This window comes from Herpailurus yagouaroundi, unplaced genomic scaffold (genome assembly GCF_014898765.1).
Source record: "Herpailurus yagouaroundi ecotype Mexico unplaced genomic scaffold, PumYag 193, whole genome shotgun sequence".
NCBI classification, from domain to species: Eukaryota; Metazoa; Chordata; class Mammalia; order Carnivora; family Felidae; genus Herpailurus; species Herpailurus yagouaroundi.
This window is the reverse complement of record NW_024412424.1, coordinates 5,968,434-5,985,985: the sequence shown is the minus strand read 5'-3', so window position 1 is coordinate 5,985,985 and position 17,552 is coordinate 5,968,434. Positions and strand designations below refer to the sequence as shown.

General features: G+C 38.2%; 1 protein-coding gene across 1 annotated transcript in view; it reads left to right on the top strand.

Annotated features, from left to right (window-relative positions):
• SMARCC1 (SWI/SNF related BAF chromatin remodeling complex subunit C1) overlaps positions 1-17,552 on the top strand; it is a 177,750-nt gene that overhangs the window by 65,637 nt on the left and 94,561 nt on the right. Inside the window, exons 13-17 of the mRNA XM_040445559.1 lie at positions 984-1,043; positions 5,696-5,733; positions 9,109-9,230; positions 13,826-13,897; positions 17,212-17,325. Of these exons, the coding sequence (XP_040301493.1) occupies positions 984-1,043; positions 5,696-5,733; positions 9,109-9,230; positions 13,826-13,897; positions 17,212-17,325 (406 nt within the window). The remainder of the gene's footprint in view (positions 1-983; positions 1,044-5,695; positions 5,734-9,108; positions 9,231-13,825; positions 13,898-17,211; positions 17,326-17,552) is intronic.

Below are 17,552 nucleotides of genomic sequence, written 5' to 3'. Positions count from 1 at the left end.
CTCTCTCTCTCTCTCTCTCTCTGCTCCTCCCCCGCTCATACTCTGTCTCTCTCTCTCAAAAAAAAAAAAGACGAATGTAAGAGGATGGGGATTATGTAATAGTGAAAAATTGAAAATAAACAACAGTTGCCATCAACATAGGGCTGGTTACCTTATGTATGACCCATCCATGGACACAGTGGATTCATTTCATTTCATTTAAATGAAATAGTTGTATATAATTTAACTATAAATGTAACTAAAAACACTTAACATGGAATGGTCATATAGGCACACAGTTGAATGACATGGGTAGAATGCTAAGGAAGAAGCACAGTATGGATAACAGAGCTGTAAGATTTAAACCCCTCATACAGGTTTTGTGGGTTTTTTTAGGTTTATTTATTTACCTTGAGAGAAAGAAAATATGAACAGGAAGGGTCAAAGAGTGAGGGAGAGAAGCTCAAACAGGCTCCACGCTCAGCATGGAGTGGGACATAGGGCTTGATCCTATGACTGTGAGATCGTGACCTGAGCTGAAACCAAAAGTCAGATGTTTAATTGACCAAGCCATCCAGGAGCCCCTAAACCCCTCATACAGGTTTTGAAGTTTACAGAGATATATAATAGGTATCCGTTCTCCCTGAGTTTATTTACCTAAATGAATGGCACAAAAATGGGAATCCACAAACACACAGAAAATGTAATAAAAAATACTTTGGGGGAAGGGATTGAAAGGTTCTTTTCAGGTTTTGCTCTCTATATTTGTGTATTGTGTACTTTTATCATGAAAAAATTGATGCTTGGGTAATTAATTGCAAAATGGCAGTCTTATATTAAGTGTTAGTATTTTTTTCATCAGATTTACAGTTTTTCATGAAGGTGAACACTGGATGGTGGTGGTTTGCAATGAGATTCATGTACTTTTTAATCATCTTTTATTTTTTCTTCTTTTAAAAAAGTAGAACTTCCCCCTAAATCATGACTCTTTTTTTTCTTTCTAGTGAACCCAAAGAAAGATAGTGAAAATACACCTGTTAAAGGAGGAACTGTGGCAGATCTAGGTAAAAACCAAACAATCTGTACACTTCTGTGTTGTTGTCTCTCTTATTGATTCAGCTCCTCTAATGATTGTTCCTTTCCTCAGAGATGTTGCTTCCAGTTGCTATGCTTTCCAGCGCAGATAGTGACCATGGTCACCCTAGCACCACTGTTAGTTTCGTTTGCTGCCATATTAGGAAATTTAAATTCCTGTGATCATTTTTTTTCTACTCTTTACTGATTTGATTTTTGCATCTTTAGAGCAAAAGTCTATTGCCTTTTTTTTTTTTTTTAAGTCTGTTGACTCTTAAATACTTCTGTTTCCTAAAGTATTTCTTCTAGTTGGCTAAATAGTATAAAATGAGAATCCTATCATCCATTCATAGTAGTATTTACAAATTATAGAGTACATTTTTATGAGGACATCATGGTCCTTGGATGTGCTGGAGGGTGGGAGAGAGGAACGTAGTCACTTGTTCCACTTAAAAAAAGTAGAGGTGGTTGTAAACATCTTTGTTTTTGAGAATTGTATATGGATCTCAGTTTCTCTGTTCACTTGTAAAAATTAAGGGAGAACCTAGTGTTTTCAGGATTTATATAATTTATATATTTATAAATTTATACTGAATTTTTGACTTTAGGGAATTTTACACCTGAAAGGGGTTTTTGAGGTCTCCTTATGTGGAAAATGAAACTTCAGTTTCTTTATCTTTTCACTAAGTGAATTCTGTATTCCAAATAAATTATAGAGATTCTTTTTTTTTTTTTTTTTTTTTTATTATTTTTTTTTTTTTTTTAAATTATAGAGATTCTTGATGGCAGCTAGTAGGTAGTGAGGGTTTTTTTTTGTTTTGTTTTGTTTTGTCTTGTTTTGTTTTTTACTTCATTTCACTATATCATCCTTTTCTGGCTTAAAGCCTATCATTGAACATCAGGTCCAATTTTGATGTCAGAAGTAGAAATAGAAAATTATCTTGATGACAGTTTATGTAAAGTTGGTGTTAGGTCAACAAAATAAATGAAACAAATGCTGTCAAAACATTTCTATCTTAATTGTCTTTTAACATTCTTAATAGAATATTAATAACTATTAATAATTTCCATTTTCTATAAGCTTGTCTATTCCACAACTGGTACTTGTCCACTGAATCAAAGGCCAAGAAAACAAAACTAGCTATACATAGACTTTTAATGTTTTCTGTAATGTGACAGAGTAAATGATTGTTAAGACTGGATACTCTTTACTGGGACAGTTTGTTAAATAGAATTATAGTTTCTATGATTTTTTAATTACCCATTTTATTTTATTTTACCTTTATTTTAGAGAGCTTGGGAGAGGAAGGGAGGGAGAGAGAGCACACAAGAATATTAAGCAGGCTCCATGCTTAGCACAAGCCCACGCTTACCTTGACCCCATGACCCTGGGACCATAACTTGAGCCGAAATCAAGGCTTGGATGCTCAACCCACTGGGCCATCCAGGTGCCCTGATAGTTTCTGTTTTTTAATTATATATCCTAAAAAGGAATCAGTCTGTAGTTTTATGAGTGTAGACAATTGTCCTTTTAAAAATGGGAGCTACTATGAGAGTGTTTTTTGTTTTTTTTTTTTTAAAGTTTTTTTAACGTTTATTTATTTTTGAGACAGAGAGAGACAGAGCATGAATAGGGGAGGGTCAGAGTGAGAGGGAGACACAGAATCCGAAGCAGGCTCCAGGCTCTGAGCTGTCAGCACAGAGCCTGATGCGGGGCTCAAACTCACAGACTGTGAGATCATGACCTGAGCCGAAGTCGGACGCTTAAGCGACTGAGCCACCCAGGTGCCCCGAGAGTGTTTTTTTAATGGACTTTATCAAAGTAGTCAAATCGAAGCCAGTTTTAAGAACTGGATAGAAGTTTCAGTTGGATCTAAAACTTTCAGTGCTGGGTATAAGAGCTGTTTGTGTTTGCGAATGGCTCGAGGTCTAAACAGCAGGGGTGTTACGGCTGAAGATGCTGCTCATCGCAGCTGGAGAGCTAGAGTCTGTGGAATTTTAAATTGTTGTCCTGGCCTCTCATCTAGGAACCAACAGGCTTTTCCACGTATCACTTAATCATCTGGCTTTCTGCATTAGATATAACCTGAACCATGTGCCAAGGGTAACTGATTCATCAACTGGGAATTCCTCTTCAGAGTTGTTTATTGTTTTAACTGGTCCATATTCTGCCTTACATGTCACCTAGCTAAATATCCCCAGTCCTTCTTTCCTTCCTTCCTCCCTCCCTTCCTCCCTTCCTTCCTCCCTTCTTCCCTTCCTCCCTCCCTCCCTCCCTCCCTCCCTCCCTTCCTTCCTTCTTTCCTTCCTTCCTTGAGATCACTGAAAGGTCCAGATTCCAGGGGCTGAGGTGAGAGTGTGATTGTCCACATCTAGAAGGAGGAAGAGAACATTTATGAGTACTGTTTAGGAATCCATAAGCAGGTGGCCCTCCTACTTTAGTATTAGCAGAAGTGAATTTCCTTTAGGTACCAAGACTACCTCTGGGACAGAAATCTGTTAAACTAAATATATTTTTATTTTATTTATTTAAAATTTTGTATTTAATGTTTATTATTTTTGAGAGCGCACGAGTGAGAGCAAGCGCTTGAGCGGGGGAGGGGGAGAGAGAGGGAGACACAGAATTCAAAGCAGGCTCCAGGCTCTGAGCTATCAGCACAGAGCAGGGCTTGATCCCATGAACCGTGAGCTCATGACCTGAGCCGAAGTTGGAAGCTTAACCGACTGAGCCACCCAGGCGCCCCTGTCAAACTAAATTTAAATGGTGTGTTTTGACCAGAGAGAGATCATTAAGTTGTGTTACCACCATCTAGTGAAAAATTGGTTATCATGGGGTTTACCAAGATCCAAAGAACAAAAAATTCATTTTGACAACCTTATTTAGAACTGTTAGTCACTTCCTAGAAAAAAAGTAGTCCCTGTGCAGAACTGGGTGACCATAAGTTATTTACCACATGGTGAATCTCCTATTCCTGTTAGCAGTTGTTTGTCTAACTTAGAAATCAAACAACAGTGCCCATCTCTGTTTTGCCTAAGTACCTGCCAGGTATCATTCTACATATGTTCACATTTCATTGTAAAACCATGTTAGTCTTGTGTTATGTTTTTTTAAAGAAATAATTTTTTAATGTTTATTTATTTTTGAGAGAGAGAGAGAGAGAGAGAGAGAGACCGACAGAGCTTGAGTAGGGGAGGGGCAGAGAGAGAGGGAGACACAGAATCTGAAGCACACTCCAGGCTCTGAGCTATCAGCACAGAGCCCAATACAGAGCTCAAAGTCCCAGGCAGTGAGATCATGACCTGAGCTGAAGTTCGATGCTTAACTGACTGAGTCACCCAAGTGCCCCAGTCCTGTGTTATTAATGAGGAAATGAGCCTAGAGGGGTTCGGTAATGTTTTCAAACATAAAGCTATTAAGCGGCAGAGCACAGACTCCGGTCTAGGTCTAACTTTAGTGCCAGTGCTTTGTGTGACTGCACTCTGCTCTTGTGCTCATTTCTCCCAGCTTTCAAAGCTCATAGTGACCTTTCAGATTTGTGAAGGTGTCAGGTTCGTCCCCACCTGAGGCTCTTTGATCAGGCTGCTTCCTGTCCCTGGAATGCTTTTGTCCTTCCCTTATGTTTCAGCTAAAATGTTACCTTTTCAGAGACACTTCCCTCTTTATTTAGAAGGGTTCACCCACCCAATCCCTCTCTAAAATATATTAATTTGTTTTTCTCTGTATACCAGCTTTATTATCTGAAATCTTTTTGTGTATTTTCTCTCTAGTCTGCCACTCCCAACTGGCGTGTAAACTCAATGAAGACAGGGACCTTTTCTTGTTTTTCATTGTGTCCTTAGCATTTGGACACATAGTAGAGGCATTCTATAGAATATGGTTGAACGTTTGAGTACTAACTGTTCATGTATTACTGATCTTTTTATATTCTCCAATGTAGATGTTGGCATACTTATCTGGAAAGGGCCAGCTAGTATTTTATACAGTATGGGCTATATGGTCTCTGTCACAGTTAATCAACTTTGCCATTGTCATGTAAACGCAGCAATAGTTAATATATAAACAGATGTCCACACTGGCACTTTCACTTTTTGCTGTGGAAATCAGCTGCCTGGTTTAAATTATACTTGGGTTTATTCCTGTTCTTTTGCAAGGCCAGCATTTAGGTTTTGGAGTCTTCTATCCTCAGAAGGTATTAACACTCTTACCAGGACTTTGTAGTGATTGATTCTCACCTCTTTTCTTTACTCCTCATTTCTTAACTCATTTCCTCTGAGATCCAAAATGTCATTACTTTGTTTCATTAAATCTCAAGTGGTTAGAGTCCTAATCAAGTCCCTTACCTTTTATTAGCAAGATCATAACTGAGATTAGTAGCCTAAGCAGTAATTAATTATAAATTCCCTGTTGTTGGAAATTTTTAATTATTTAATGCTTGAAGCTCTATTCATCTTTGTGCTTCTGTGTACAGTACCACTTTACTGAATTATTAGAGGTGGGTTTGCTTTAATAATGTTTTATTTCTTTCCTTTTCCCTCTCTAGTAATAATTATATAAAGTTTTAAAAATTATCTTGAAGTTTCCAAGTAATCCAAAGAGCATATATACCTGATTTTTACATAATTGTATATTTTGATTTTGCAGATGAGCAGGATGAAGAAACAGTCACAACAGGAGGAAAGGTAACAATTTAATTACGCCTGGTGCAAAAGTAGCTATCTAAGGGTTCAATGTATGGAGCAGTAGAAACACTGATTGAAAGTGCCTTAGAAATACTCAATTTTGAGGCCCTTCTAATTTTTTGTTTTCAACCCATCTCTGAAATAATTTGTCTTTCTCGACTCCTAAGATTTTTTAAAAGGAAATTTCTATCTTCTCATGTAGTGTCTCTCCTATGCTAATTTCCGATTCCATTATAGCTCTAGTTGCAAGGTGGTAATCAGAGCTGAATGCAGTGTTCCAGGTGTTATCCAATGGTACGGGTGAGCAGGGACCATACCTTGCCTTGATTTTCTCCCTTCCATTTATATCAGTACAATTTCAGTCCACAGCCAGTACAGCTTTTGATCATGCTCTTAACCTTTTTGGAGCTATTACAGTCAGCTGCTTCCTGTTTGATCAGTTCTACGGTGGAGACATATCAATAATTATGCTGTTGAAAGGTGTTGGATTTAAGGCAGGATTTTACTTTTCTTTTTAGTAGATGGCCCATTGTTCATTCAAACTGTCGTTTGTGTTATTAATAAGTGTAACTAATCCCTAATCTCTCTGAAATAACTTTCTTCCTTTGCTGAAAATGGATAGTTCTTTTTCATTGAGTCAGAGAAATCCCCCAAATTGACATTTATTGTTTTTATACATTCAAGGAATGAACGTATTTATGACAGGATTGCCCTGAAAAGTATTTCAAGAAACTCCTCTATGTAAGGCTCTTCATCTGAATTGTCCTTATGATTTTAATTTTTTTTTTTTTAAGATTTTAATTTTAAGTTATCCCTTATCCAGTGTGGGCCTTGAACTCATAACCCTGACATCAAGAGTTGCATGTTACACTGACTGAGCTAGCCAGGCACCTCTATGATTTTCTTTTTTAAATCAGAGTTCTTCAGTTAACCAACTACTTAAAATCATTAACAAATGTTACATTTATAAAAATATGTCATCATTTTGTGTAAATACTCTTATGTGGTAGTGAAAGAGACCCAAATAAAAAGCCAAACAATTGGGCATAGGAGATTTTGTTTATGCCAGGGGCAGGGGACATTTTGAAACCAAGGCTAAGTCTGTTGTATAATTGAACCCAAAACTTGTTAGACGTATTTACTGTAACACCTCGTCCCACGATGCCATCCCGTGTGTTTCCTTACTCAGATAATTAAACCATAGACTGTTGGCCTTTATTTATTTATGTTTTTAATCAAGAAAAATTTTTTTTTAAATCTTTATTCACCTTTGAGAGACAGAGCATGAGCGGGGGAGGGGCAGAGAGAGAAGGGGACACAGAATCCGAAGCAGGCTCCAGGGTCTGAGCACTCAGCACAGAGCCCAGTGCGGGGCTTGAACCCACGAGCCGTGAGATTATGACCTGAGCTGAAGTTGGACGCTCAACTGACTGAGCCACCCAGGGGAGGGGCAGAGAGAGAGAGGGACAGAATCTGAAGCAGGCTCCAGGCTCCAGGCTCCAGGCTCCAGGCTCCGAGCTGTCAGCACAGAGCCTGACACAGGGCTTGAACTCATGAATGGTGAGATCATGACCTGAGCCCAAGTCGGAGGCTTAACTGACTGAGCCACCCCGGTGCATCCTCTTGGCCTTTATTAATTGCAGTGCCATTCTCTCCTGAATAAAGGATATATTTTGTGTTCTAATTGAGTTTGTGAAACCTTCATTTCAAAACCACTTTAACCATGTGCATATTTTTTACTAGCTCCCCTGATTTGGGAAATAACATTTTTTACTTTTGTCATCAATATTAGCATACTTGTTTAACCATCATTTAAGTAACAACCAGAGTTCCTTGGGACTTTCAAACATTACCTTTTTTCTATACTCATTAATCTTAAGGAAATTACTGTCTTAAGTTTCTAGGCAGTAATACTAGATCCTCACTTCAAATAATGCCGCACAGATATTTACACTGAATGAAGTTAAAGATAGAAATTAAAGTGTAGAACTGGTTTTTAATATGAAAGAATTTCATAAGAATAAAAACAGTAAAAACACAGACGAAAGGTTGTAGATTTAACTGTACAAAATTGGAAAACATCTGAGTGTCAAAAAACTTACTTCCTGTAATATTTTTGATAAAAATGTTTAATTGCAAGTTAATTATGAAGAATCAATAAGATAAATAGAAATTGTTAAACATTGTACAAGTTGTGTGGTCTGGAATTTTAAAACCTTTGAATTTCATTAAATACACCCCCAGAGGGAGGCAGGGATTAAAGGTAACTGAAGAGATGCAAATGTGACTTAATACGGATTCCTTGATTAGGTTCTGATTTGGGAACAAAAATGTATAAAAGGCATTTTTGGGTTAATTGGAACCATTTGAATACAAACTTTGTATTACATGATATTATTTAGAAGTAATTATTACTATTTTTTTTTTGGAAGCATAAGAAATGTTCTTGTATTTTGACCCACAGCAGTGATTTTTAAATTATTGTATTAGCCAGGCCAGGTTTTCAGGTGGAATCATTAGTTAAAACCTCTTTAAATTGGATAAAAATCAGAGCTGACTTTTGTTAGTGAAAATGATTAAGAGTGTAGGCCCTCTATCCGGGATTTCTGGAATTCTACCTACCCTGTTTATTTATTTATTTTTTAATTTTATTTATCTTTTTTATCTTTACTTATTTTTGAGAGAGAGACAGAGTGTGAGCAGGGGAGCAGCAGAGAGAGAGGGAGACGCAGAATCCAAAGCATGCTCCAGGCCCCGAGCTGTCAGCACAGAGCCCGATGTGGGGCTTGAACTCACGAACCGTGAGATCATGACCTGAGCCGAAGTCGGATGCTCAACCGACTGAGCCACTCAGGCACTCCTACCCTGTTTATAACTTAATAGCTCTGTGCGTCATTTTCTCACCCACAAAAGTAGTAGTAATCGCTGCTGTTACTGTGAGGAATGAATAAGGTGCATGTAGCTGCTAGCAGATACTTACTGATGAATCTTTGGGATAGGGGAAAGCTTGTCATTATGCCTCATTAGGGTCTTTGAGTCACCTCCTTATAAATCACTTGAGAGCTAGATATGTGACCCCAGGATTAGATAAAACTGGACAAGCAAGAAGCAAGCTATTGTGAGAAAAGTTTTGAGTCTTCTCTGAGTTGATTCCCTCATCTGTAAAAGCAAGGAATAAAATCTGCTGTGTCATCTGGGAATCTTGTGAAGGTACCTTAAAACTGTGAAGGGTTGTTTTTATTTGAAATTTGTTTTTCTAATCCTTGAAATTGGATCAACTGGCCTCATTTTATGCCCTAATATCACAATTTTGAAAGCTGTTACATATCTCTCTGTAGTTCTCTGTTTCTCTCAACTCTGGCTTCTTTCCTATAGGAAGACGAAGATCCTAGCAAAGGTGATCAGAGTCGTTCACTTGACCCAGGAGAAGATAATGTGACAGAGCAGACCAATCACATTATTATTCCTAGTTATGCATCATGGTTTGATTATAACTGGTGAGTGGGCCATGTATACCTATGAATAAGATACTTAGGTGTGGGAGAACTTCTTGAAGTTATCTTATGCCTTTCTGCCCAAGTCCCTCTTGTCACTAATCATTGTCAGATGGATGAAGGAAGATGGAAAGTGATTTTAACTTTGGAATGTGTTCTTTTTTTTCTTTCTTAAGTTTATTTATTTATTGAGAGAGAGAGAGAGACAGACTTTGTGCATGCGAGTGGGGGCGGGTCAGAGAGCGAGGGAGTGAGTGAGAATCCCAAGCAGGTTCCACACTGTCAGAGTCTGAATCTGGGCTTGAACCCATGAACCGTTATGTATGATAACTTGAGCTGAAACCAAGAGTCGGACACTTAACTGACTGAGCCACTCAGGCTCCCCTGGAATGTGTTCTTTAAAGCAGTTTAGGGATGGAAACTAAGTTGTGTTGTAACTTGGGGGTGTAAAATTTTGTAAGCTTAGACTTAATTCATTTAGAATCAGTTATGATTCAGATGGGCAAATAGTTAAATATTTAATAATTATAAAATATTGGCATTACATGATTTTGAAACACTAGGGGTGCCTGGTTGGCCCAGTCGGTAGAGCCTGCAACTCTTGATTTCGGGGTTGTAAGTTCAATCCCCATGTTGGGCATAGAGATTACTTAAAAATAAAATCTTTAACGGGGCGCCTGGGTGGCGCAGTCTTGGTTAAGCGTCCAACTTCAACCAGGTCATGATCTCGCGGTCCGTGAGTTCGAGCCCCGCGTCTGGCTCTGGGCTGATGGCTCAGAGCCTGGAGCCTGTTTCCGACTCTGTGTCTCCCTCTCTCTCTACCCCTCGCCCGTTCATGCTCTGTCTCTCTCTGTCCCAAAAATAAATAAACGTTGAAAAAAATAAATAAATAAAAATAAAATCTTTAGTAATGGCTTCATTTTAATATGATTTTTTTGTGTGTGAGTGTGCTCTAATAACCAATGTGGGGCTTGAACTGATGACCCTGAGATGAAGAGTCACATGCTGTACCGACTGAACAAGCCAGGTGCCCCAGTAGGAAATATTTTTAACATTAGGCTTTTCTTTTTTTTTTTAATTTTTTTTTCAACGTTTTTTTATTTATTTTTGGGACAGAGAGAGACAGAGCATGAACGGGGGAGGGGCAGAGAGAGAGGGAGACACAGAATCGGAAACAGGCTCCAGGCTCCGAGCCATCAGCCCAGAGCCCGACGCGGGGCTCGAACTCACGGACCGCGAGATCGTGACCTGGCTGAAGTCGGACGCTTAACCGACTGCGCCACCCAGGCGCCCCCACATTAGGCTTTTCATGTATAAACATTTCAAGAAAACACTCTCCTCAGCATCTTCCCTGTTACTTTTACCAAAACCGTTTGACATCATTGGAGTGTGGTTGGAAATAACTAGTCCTAGATATTTTATTTATTGATTACTTATGAAGTGTGACTGTTTCATGTCAGGCTGATTTTTATCTGGCTTTTTATTTTTTAATTTATGTTCCAGAACTTACCCCTCCAAATAGTTAGCTTCTTTAAGGTATTTTCATTGGAAAGTTATATATATATAACTTACGCTTAAGTGATGGATGGTGCCCTTTCTCAGAATCTTGTGGTCTTACTTGGATCTGTTGCCTGCTCTCAATAATTATACATTATCATTTTTTAAGGATAGGTGTGATTTTATGTATGTGTGTCTTTGTACATGGCATTTAGACATATATACATCTTTAGAAGCCAATTTAAAAGGGTAGATGATCCATTTGGAGCTATATTTTTTTCCAAAACCACAAAATATGACTCTAATATTGAGACTTCTCTGCATGCCTTTAACATTTCTGAATGCAGTTCCTAAATGTTTTGAATAAATAGAAGCTGGAACAGAATAAGTATATAGCTCTTCTTTGAAGGTCAATCTTCATTACATTGATTGTGTTAAATTATTTTTATATTTGGAAGTGTCTCAGTATCAATGTTATTAATTATAATTACATGTTCAGGTTCAGAACAGTTGAAAAGGACACACTTGAGGAAACTAGTGTTCTTTCCTCTAAAATGAAAAAAGTCTTAATACTACATAACTTGGTAAGTTTTTATAGGTTACAGAAACACTCCTTTGCATCATAACCATTGTGTGTCATAAAGCTTGCTCTAGTGGATAGTGGAGGTGTGTGTCACACCCCTGTTTTGTAGATAAAGGTAAATACAGTGTCCGTGTAAGCGCTCAGAGTCACATTTGACAATTGGGAGAACTCAGATTTTCTGATTCTGAATACCCCACTTCCTTACTCATTTTCAGAACCTAAGCAATTAGCTGCCTGCACGTAAGGAAAAGAAAGTTCTTTGGATTAAGCATTCATGTGTGTTTTGTTCTGTTTTGTGGGCCTTTCCTAACCTGTAACAATAAAACAATGAGAGGTATATTAGAACTATATAATTAATTGCTTACAGCTATTCTCTTCATAGTAAAACTTGGAAAGTCATTACACATACGTATATAGCATTAATTTGTCTTAGGGATTATCTTCCTAGAAGTTTCCAGGTAATTCATTGTATTTATAGTATTTGGCAGTACAGATCCAGTTCAAACAATTTATATGTTCCCAAATAATGCAAGAATGAATGGTTTTTAAGTAAACTCAATGTGGGGTTCAAACTCATGACCCAACGTCAAGAGTCACATGCTCTACAACTGAACCAGCCAAACGATGCTTTTAGTTATATTCACAGATTACTGATTTGCTCTTCTCTGTGTAACCAGTACATGTTGCATATCTGGAAAGCCACTGAGAAACTAGAAAGTGTCATTAGTAAAAACATTGATTTGTAGTAGTGTCAAAACCTTTGTACTAGATACACAGGTGGGTCATTTGTATAGTTCATGAGGCCTGATTTTTACATGGTCTCTATAGTGCTTTCATCTGTAACATTTTGCAAAATTATCAGGGCCTTTACCTAAATAGTAAAAATTGGTTCTGTGATTGATTTCTTTGTTTATAAATGTTTATATTTTTAATTAAAAAAATTTTTTTAAATGTTTATTTTTGAGAGGGAGAGAGTGTGAGCAGGGGAGGCACAGAGAGAGAGGGAGACACAGAATCTAAAGCAGGCTCCAGCTCTGAGCTGTCAGCATATAGCCCGATGTGAGGCTCAGACTTATAAACCATGAGATCATGACCTGAGCCAGAGTTGGATGCTTAACTGACTGAGCTACCCAGGCGCCCCTATAAATGTTTATTTTTGAGAGAGCACAAGCAGTGGAGGGGCAGAGAGAGGGGGGTATAGAGGATTCAAAGTCGGCTCTGCACTGAGAGCAGAGAGCCCCATGTGGGGCTCAAACTCAACGAACCATGAGATAGGACCTGAGCTGAAATTGGACACTTAACCGAGTGAACTACCCAGGCATCCCTTGTTCTATGATCTTTATAAAGGCAGTAGATTGCTGAAATCTTTTTTTTTTAATGTTTATTTATTTTTTCTTTTTCTGAGAGACAGTGTGAGCAAGGGAGGGGCAGAGAGAGAAGGAGATACAGAATCCAAAGCAGGCTCCAGGCTGTGAACTGTTAGCACAGAGCCTGACACGGGGCTCGAACTCAAGAAGCACAAGATCATGACCTGAGTGGAAGTCGGACGCTCAATCGACTGAGCCACCCAGGTGCCCCGATTACTGAAATCTTAAAAAAAAAAAAAAAAAAAAAAAAGAGTTTATCACAAAGTTTCTGAGGGCTGGAAAAAAGTTGCATTGATATGAAAAACCCAAGAAACTGATCATTGTAAATTCCATCATCTTTTGGCTGGTTGTTCACTTCACCAGTTTGTTTCTGTGCCAGCTGCTACAATGTGCGTCAGCCAGTATCCAAAGAGCTTTTAGTATTTTGTGGTTCATCATGTGGTCATGATATGTTATGTCAAGTACATAATAAAATGTATTGCTTTCAGTGTGTTGATTGAAGTTTTTGAGTTTGGTTATGGGAATAGAAAAACTATAGTTACATATTGAGGGTTAGAGAGGGAAACCTTTATTATATGCTCTTCATACATAGGAACTTGTGCAAGCTAGTTGATTTTTTAAAATAATGCTTGAGGGGCCCCTGGGTGGCTTAGTGGTTAAGTGTCCAACTTCGGCTCACAGTTTGTGGCTTCGAGCCCCACATCAGGCTCTCTGCTGTCAGCACAGAGCCTGCTTTGGATCCTTTATCCCCCTTTCTATCTGTCCCTCCCCTCAAAAACAAGCATTAAAAAAAATAATAATTGTTTGCCTTTTGGATTTATCAATTCTACTTTGAAAATTACTTAGCTTAGGGGCGCCTGGGTGGCGCAGTTGGTTAAGCGTACGACTTCAGCCAGGTCACGATCTCGCGGTCCGTGAGTTCGAGCCCCGCGTCAGGCTCTGGGCTGATGGCTCAGAGCCTGGAGCCTGTTTCCGATTCTGTGTCTCCCTCTCTCTCTGCCCCCCCCCCGTTCATGCTCTGTCTCTCTCTGTCCCAAAAAAAATAAATAAATGTTGAAAAAAAAATTTTTTTTTAATTAAAAAAAAAATTACTTAGCTTAAATTTTAAGATTTTATTTTTTTAAGAGGACTCTCTGTTTTTTATTCCCCAGTATTCACGTGATTGAACGGCGTGCTCTTCCTGAATTTTTCAATGGGAAAAACAAATCCAAGACTCCAGAAATGTGAGTGAAATATAAAGATGTAATCCTGATACTACTACTTTAGAATGGGGCTGAAGTGTAGAGAAATTGTTAATTTGCATGTATTTGGCAGGGGTTTCTTCAAGTTGTTTTAAATTTTTTATTTTTTTATTTTTTATTTATTTATTTATTTATTTTTTTAAATTATTTTTAATGTTTATTTATTTTTGAGACAGAGAGAGACAGAGCATGAACGGGGGAGGGGCAGAGAGAGAGGGAGACACAGAATCGGAAGCAGGCTCCAGGCTCTGAGCCATCAGCCCAGAGCCTGACGCGGGGCTCGAACTCACGGACCGTGAGATCGTGACCTGGCTGAAGTCGGACACTTAACTGACTGCGCCACCCAGGCGCCCCTGTTTTAAATTTTTTAAAAAAGTATTTATTTATTTTGAGAGAGCATGTAAGTGGGGGAGGGGCATAAAGAGCGGGGAGAGAGAATTCCAAGCAGGCTTTGTGCTGTGCTGTCAGAGCCCAACTTGGGGCTTTATCTCCCAAACCGTGAGATCATGACCTGAGTTGATACCAAGAGTCGAACACTCATTTTTGCTAATGTTTGGAAGTTTGCAAATATGTTACTCCTTGCAGAACAGTGTTCATACCTCAGCCGCACAGAATTCCATGCTGTAAAGGAATTTTTTCTACATTTTTTCTTCTTCCATTTGTATCTTGAACTATATGCATGTGAGCTCTTTAGTAATAGTCATTCACCAAAATGAGCTTTCTCCTTAACAGTTCCCAATTTATTTTATAGATATATATTTATGTATGTATATTTATGTATTATATTTATGTATATTATATTATTTATATATATATTTATATATATTATATTATGTATGTATATTTATGTATGTATATTTATATATTATGTATATTTATGTATGATAATCTGAGAGACGGTGGAATCTTTATCTTGTTTTCTTAATGAATGATTACTAATTGAAAGAATGCCAGATATGATGACATAGCTGCCTATAAATTGATCTTAATTACATAAAGCATTGTTGTGCTTTTGCATTGGAGATAAAACCTTTTTGGAGATGGAAGAATCTTTTGGGGAAGTATTTTTGTATATTTGCCTGGTGACTGTTAAGTACACATTTCTGCAAACACTTGCCCCCAAATAAATCCACACCTGTCATACTATAAATACTTTTCCATATATTATCTTTATAGTATTAATTCATTGCTTGTTATACTCATGTGACTTCACTAATAGATGTCTTTTGCTTAAATTGTTTGGGAAGGGTGATTTTCCACATTAAACGCATGACAGAATATAGATAATTGAATAATAAATATTTTCTTATAGTAGATTGTCCACAATAGTTTGAGGTTGTAAGTTTAGATCTAGCCTTTCCATAACAAAAGTGTAAGGATTCATTTAAAACCACAGTCAAAGATTTGGGATAAGAAACCCTGATAGTCTTTCCATCTAGTGAGACATGGTATATTCTTCTAGCTAATTTGCCAATTGCCAGCGTTTGTAAATACTTCTGGTTCTTGGCAGGCTTCTGTTTATTTTTATTTTTATTTTTTTTAATTTTTTTTTCAACGTTTTTTATTTTATTTTTGGGACAGAGAGAGACAGAGCATGAACGGGGGAGGGGCAGAGAGAGAGGGAGACACAGAATCGGAAACAGGCTCCAGGCTCCGAGCCATCAGCCCAGAGCCCGACGCGGGGCTCGAACTCACGGACCGTGAGATCGTGACCTGGCTGAAGTCGGATGCTTAACCGACTGCGCCACCCAGGCGCCCCGGCAGTCTTCTGTTTAAAAGCACAGTTTATCATTTTAGTCCGCTTAAATCTGAAAATTTACGGTTTTTATTTATCCATCTATGCGTATACTAGACCTTTTTTGAGCAGTGTACCTTTTCTATTCTGATGTAGCCCACCTTAACTTTGCCAAACTTTTGTTTTTCTTTTGTGGCTAGGTCTGTAGCTTCTTAAAATCTTGTTTTAAATATTTTATCGCAGAGGGGCGACTGGGTCACTGATTCAGTTAAGCATCTGACCCTTGATTTCAGCTCAGGTCATGATCTCACAGTTTGTGAGATTTGGCCCCAAGTTGGGCTCTGCATTGACAGCACAGAGCCTGCTCGGGATTCTCTCTCCCTCTCTCTTTCCCACTCTCTCTCTGCCCCTCTCCCACTTGCACATGTCTTCTCTCTCTTGCTCACAATAAAAAAAGGTTGTTGCTTAAAAAAGACAGTAATAAATAAGTAAATGAATGAATGAATGAATGAATGAATATTTTGTCACAGAAGTGTTTGGGTTTGTTGTAAAATAAGTCTCCTGTGACTCCGAATCCCAGTTTTTCTCTCCTTTTTTATCTGTTCTTGTTTTAGCTTTGATTTTGGCCTCATGGGTTCTGCTCATCACCTGGCTGGGTATATAGCCATTGTCAGAGCCAGATCAACATGTGGCTCTACTAAGAATATAGAAATGAGAAGCAGCACGTGTTAAGAGCATGGATTCTAGAGCAGCCCCCCCCCCCCCCCCACACACACACACTGTTTGCTAAATTCTGGCTCCACACTTACCAGCCTTGTGGTCTAGGGCACTTTTTTTTTTAATGTATATATTTAAAAATTTTTATTTTATCTATTTTGGTGGGTGGGGTGGGGCAGAGAGAGAGAGAGAGAGAGAGAGAGAGAGAGAGAGAGAGAGAGAATCTCAAGCAGGCTCCACTGTCAGCATGGAGCCCAGCACAGAGCTCGAACTCAAACCATGAGATCATAATCTGATCCAAACTCAACAGTCAGATGCCTAATTGACTCATCCATAAATGAGATGATAGTGTACCTTTCCTTAGGGAGAGATTGTGAGGTTTAAATGAATTACTGTGGATACACAGTAGTTCTGCAGACAGCATAAATAACCAGGTATTTATCCATTCACCCCTGTGACCAAGCTTGTATTTATATTAGCTCGTATTATTATTTTAACCTATCTATTTTTAAGTAAACTCTATGCCCAACGTAGGTCTCAAACTCCTGTCTCCAAACACAAAACCCGCCTGCTCCACCAGCTGAGCCAGCCAGACACCCCTATGTTACTTTACGTTAACTTCATCGTTTTATTGTTACTTATCGTTAATATTAGTAAATAGTTGTTTTGCATATTAGCTATTATCCTTAATTACATTAATGACTGTGAGCACTCAGTAGTATTTGTTGGAATATAAACTTTTTGTTGGATTTGGTTATAGGGAATCAGAAGATTATGGGCTCTATGAGTTATTATTTCTGAAAGGATGTGTGTTCACCTTCTGAATTTTACCACTGCTTTTTAGATACTTGGCATATCGAAATTTTATGATTGACACATATCGCCTAAACCCCCAAGAATATTTAACCAGCACTGCTTGTCGGCGAAACTTGACTGGAGATGTGTGTGCTGTGATGAGGTAAAATGCCTGACTTTTTCTTAGACACTTCACTGCAGGTTGTTACTGATTCATTGCTGTTTAATGTTTGATTGATCCAACTGGATATTTTCTTTGTTGATAAAATACCTTAATCAAATGTTTTTTATTTAGGGGTTGAGTATTTTTAATACCTTGGCATTTTCTCTTCTTTTTAAGATTTTACACTTGATATCTTTTATTTTATGGTAAAATCGTAAAATGACCAG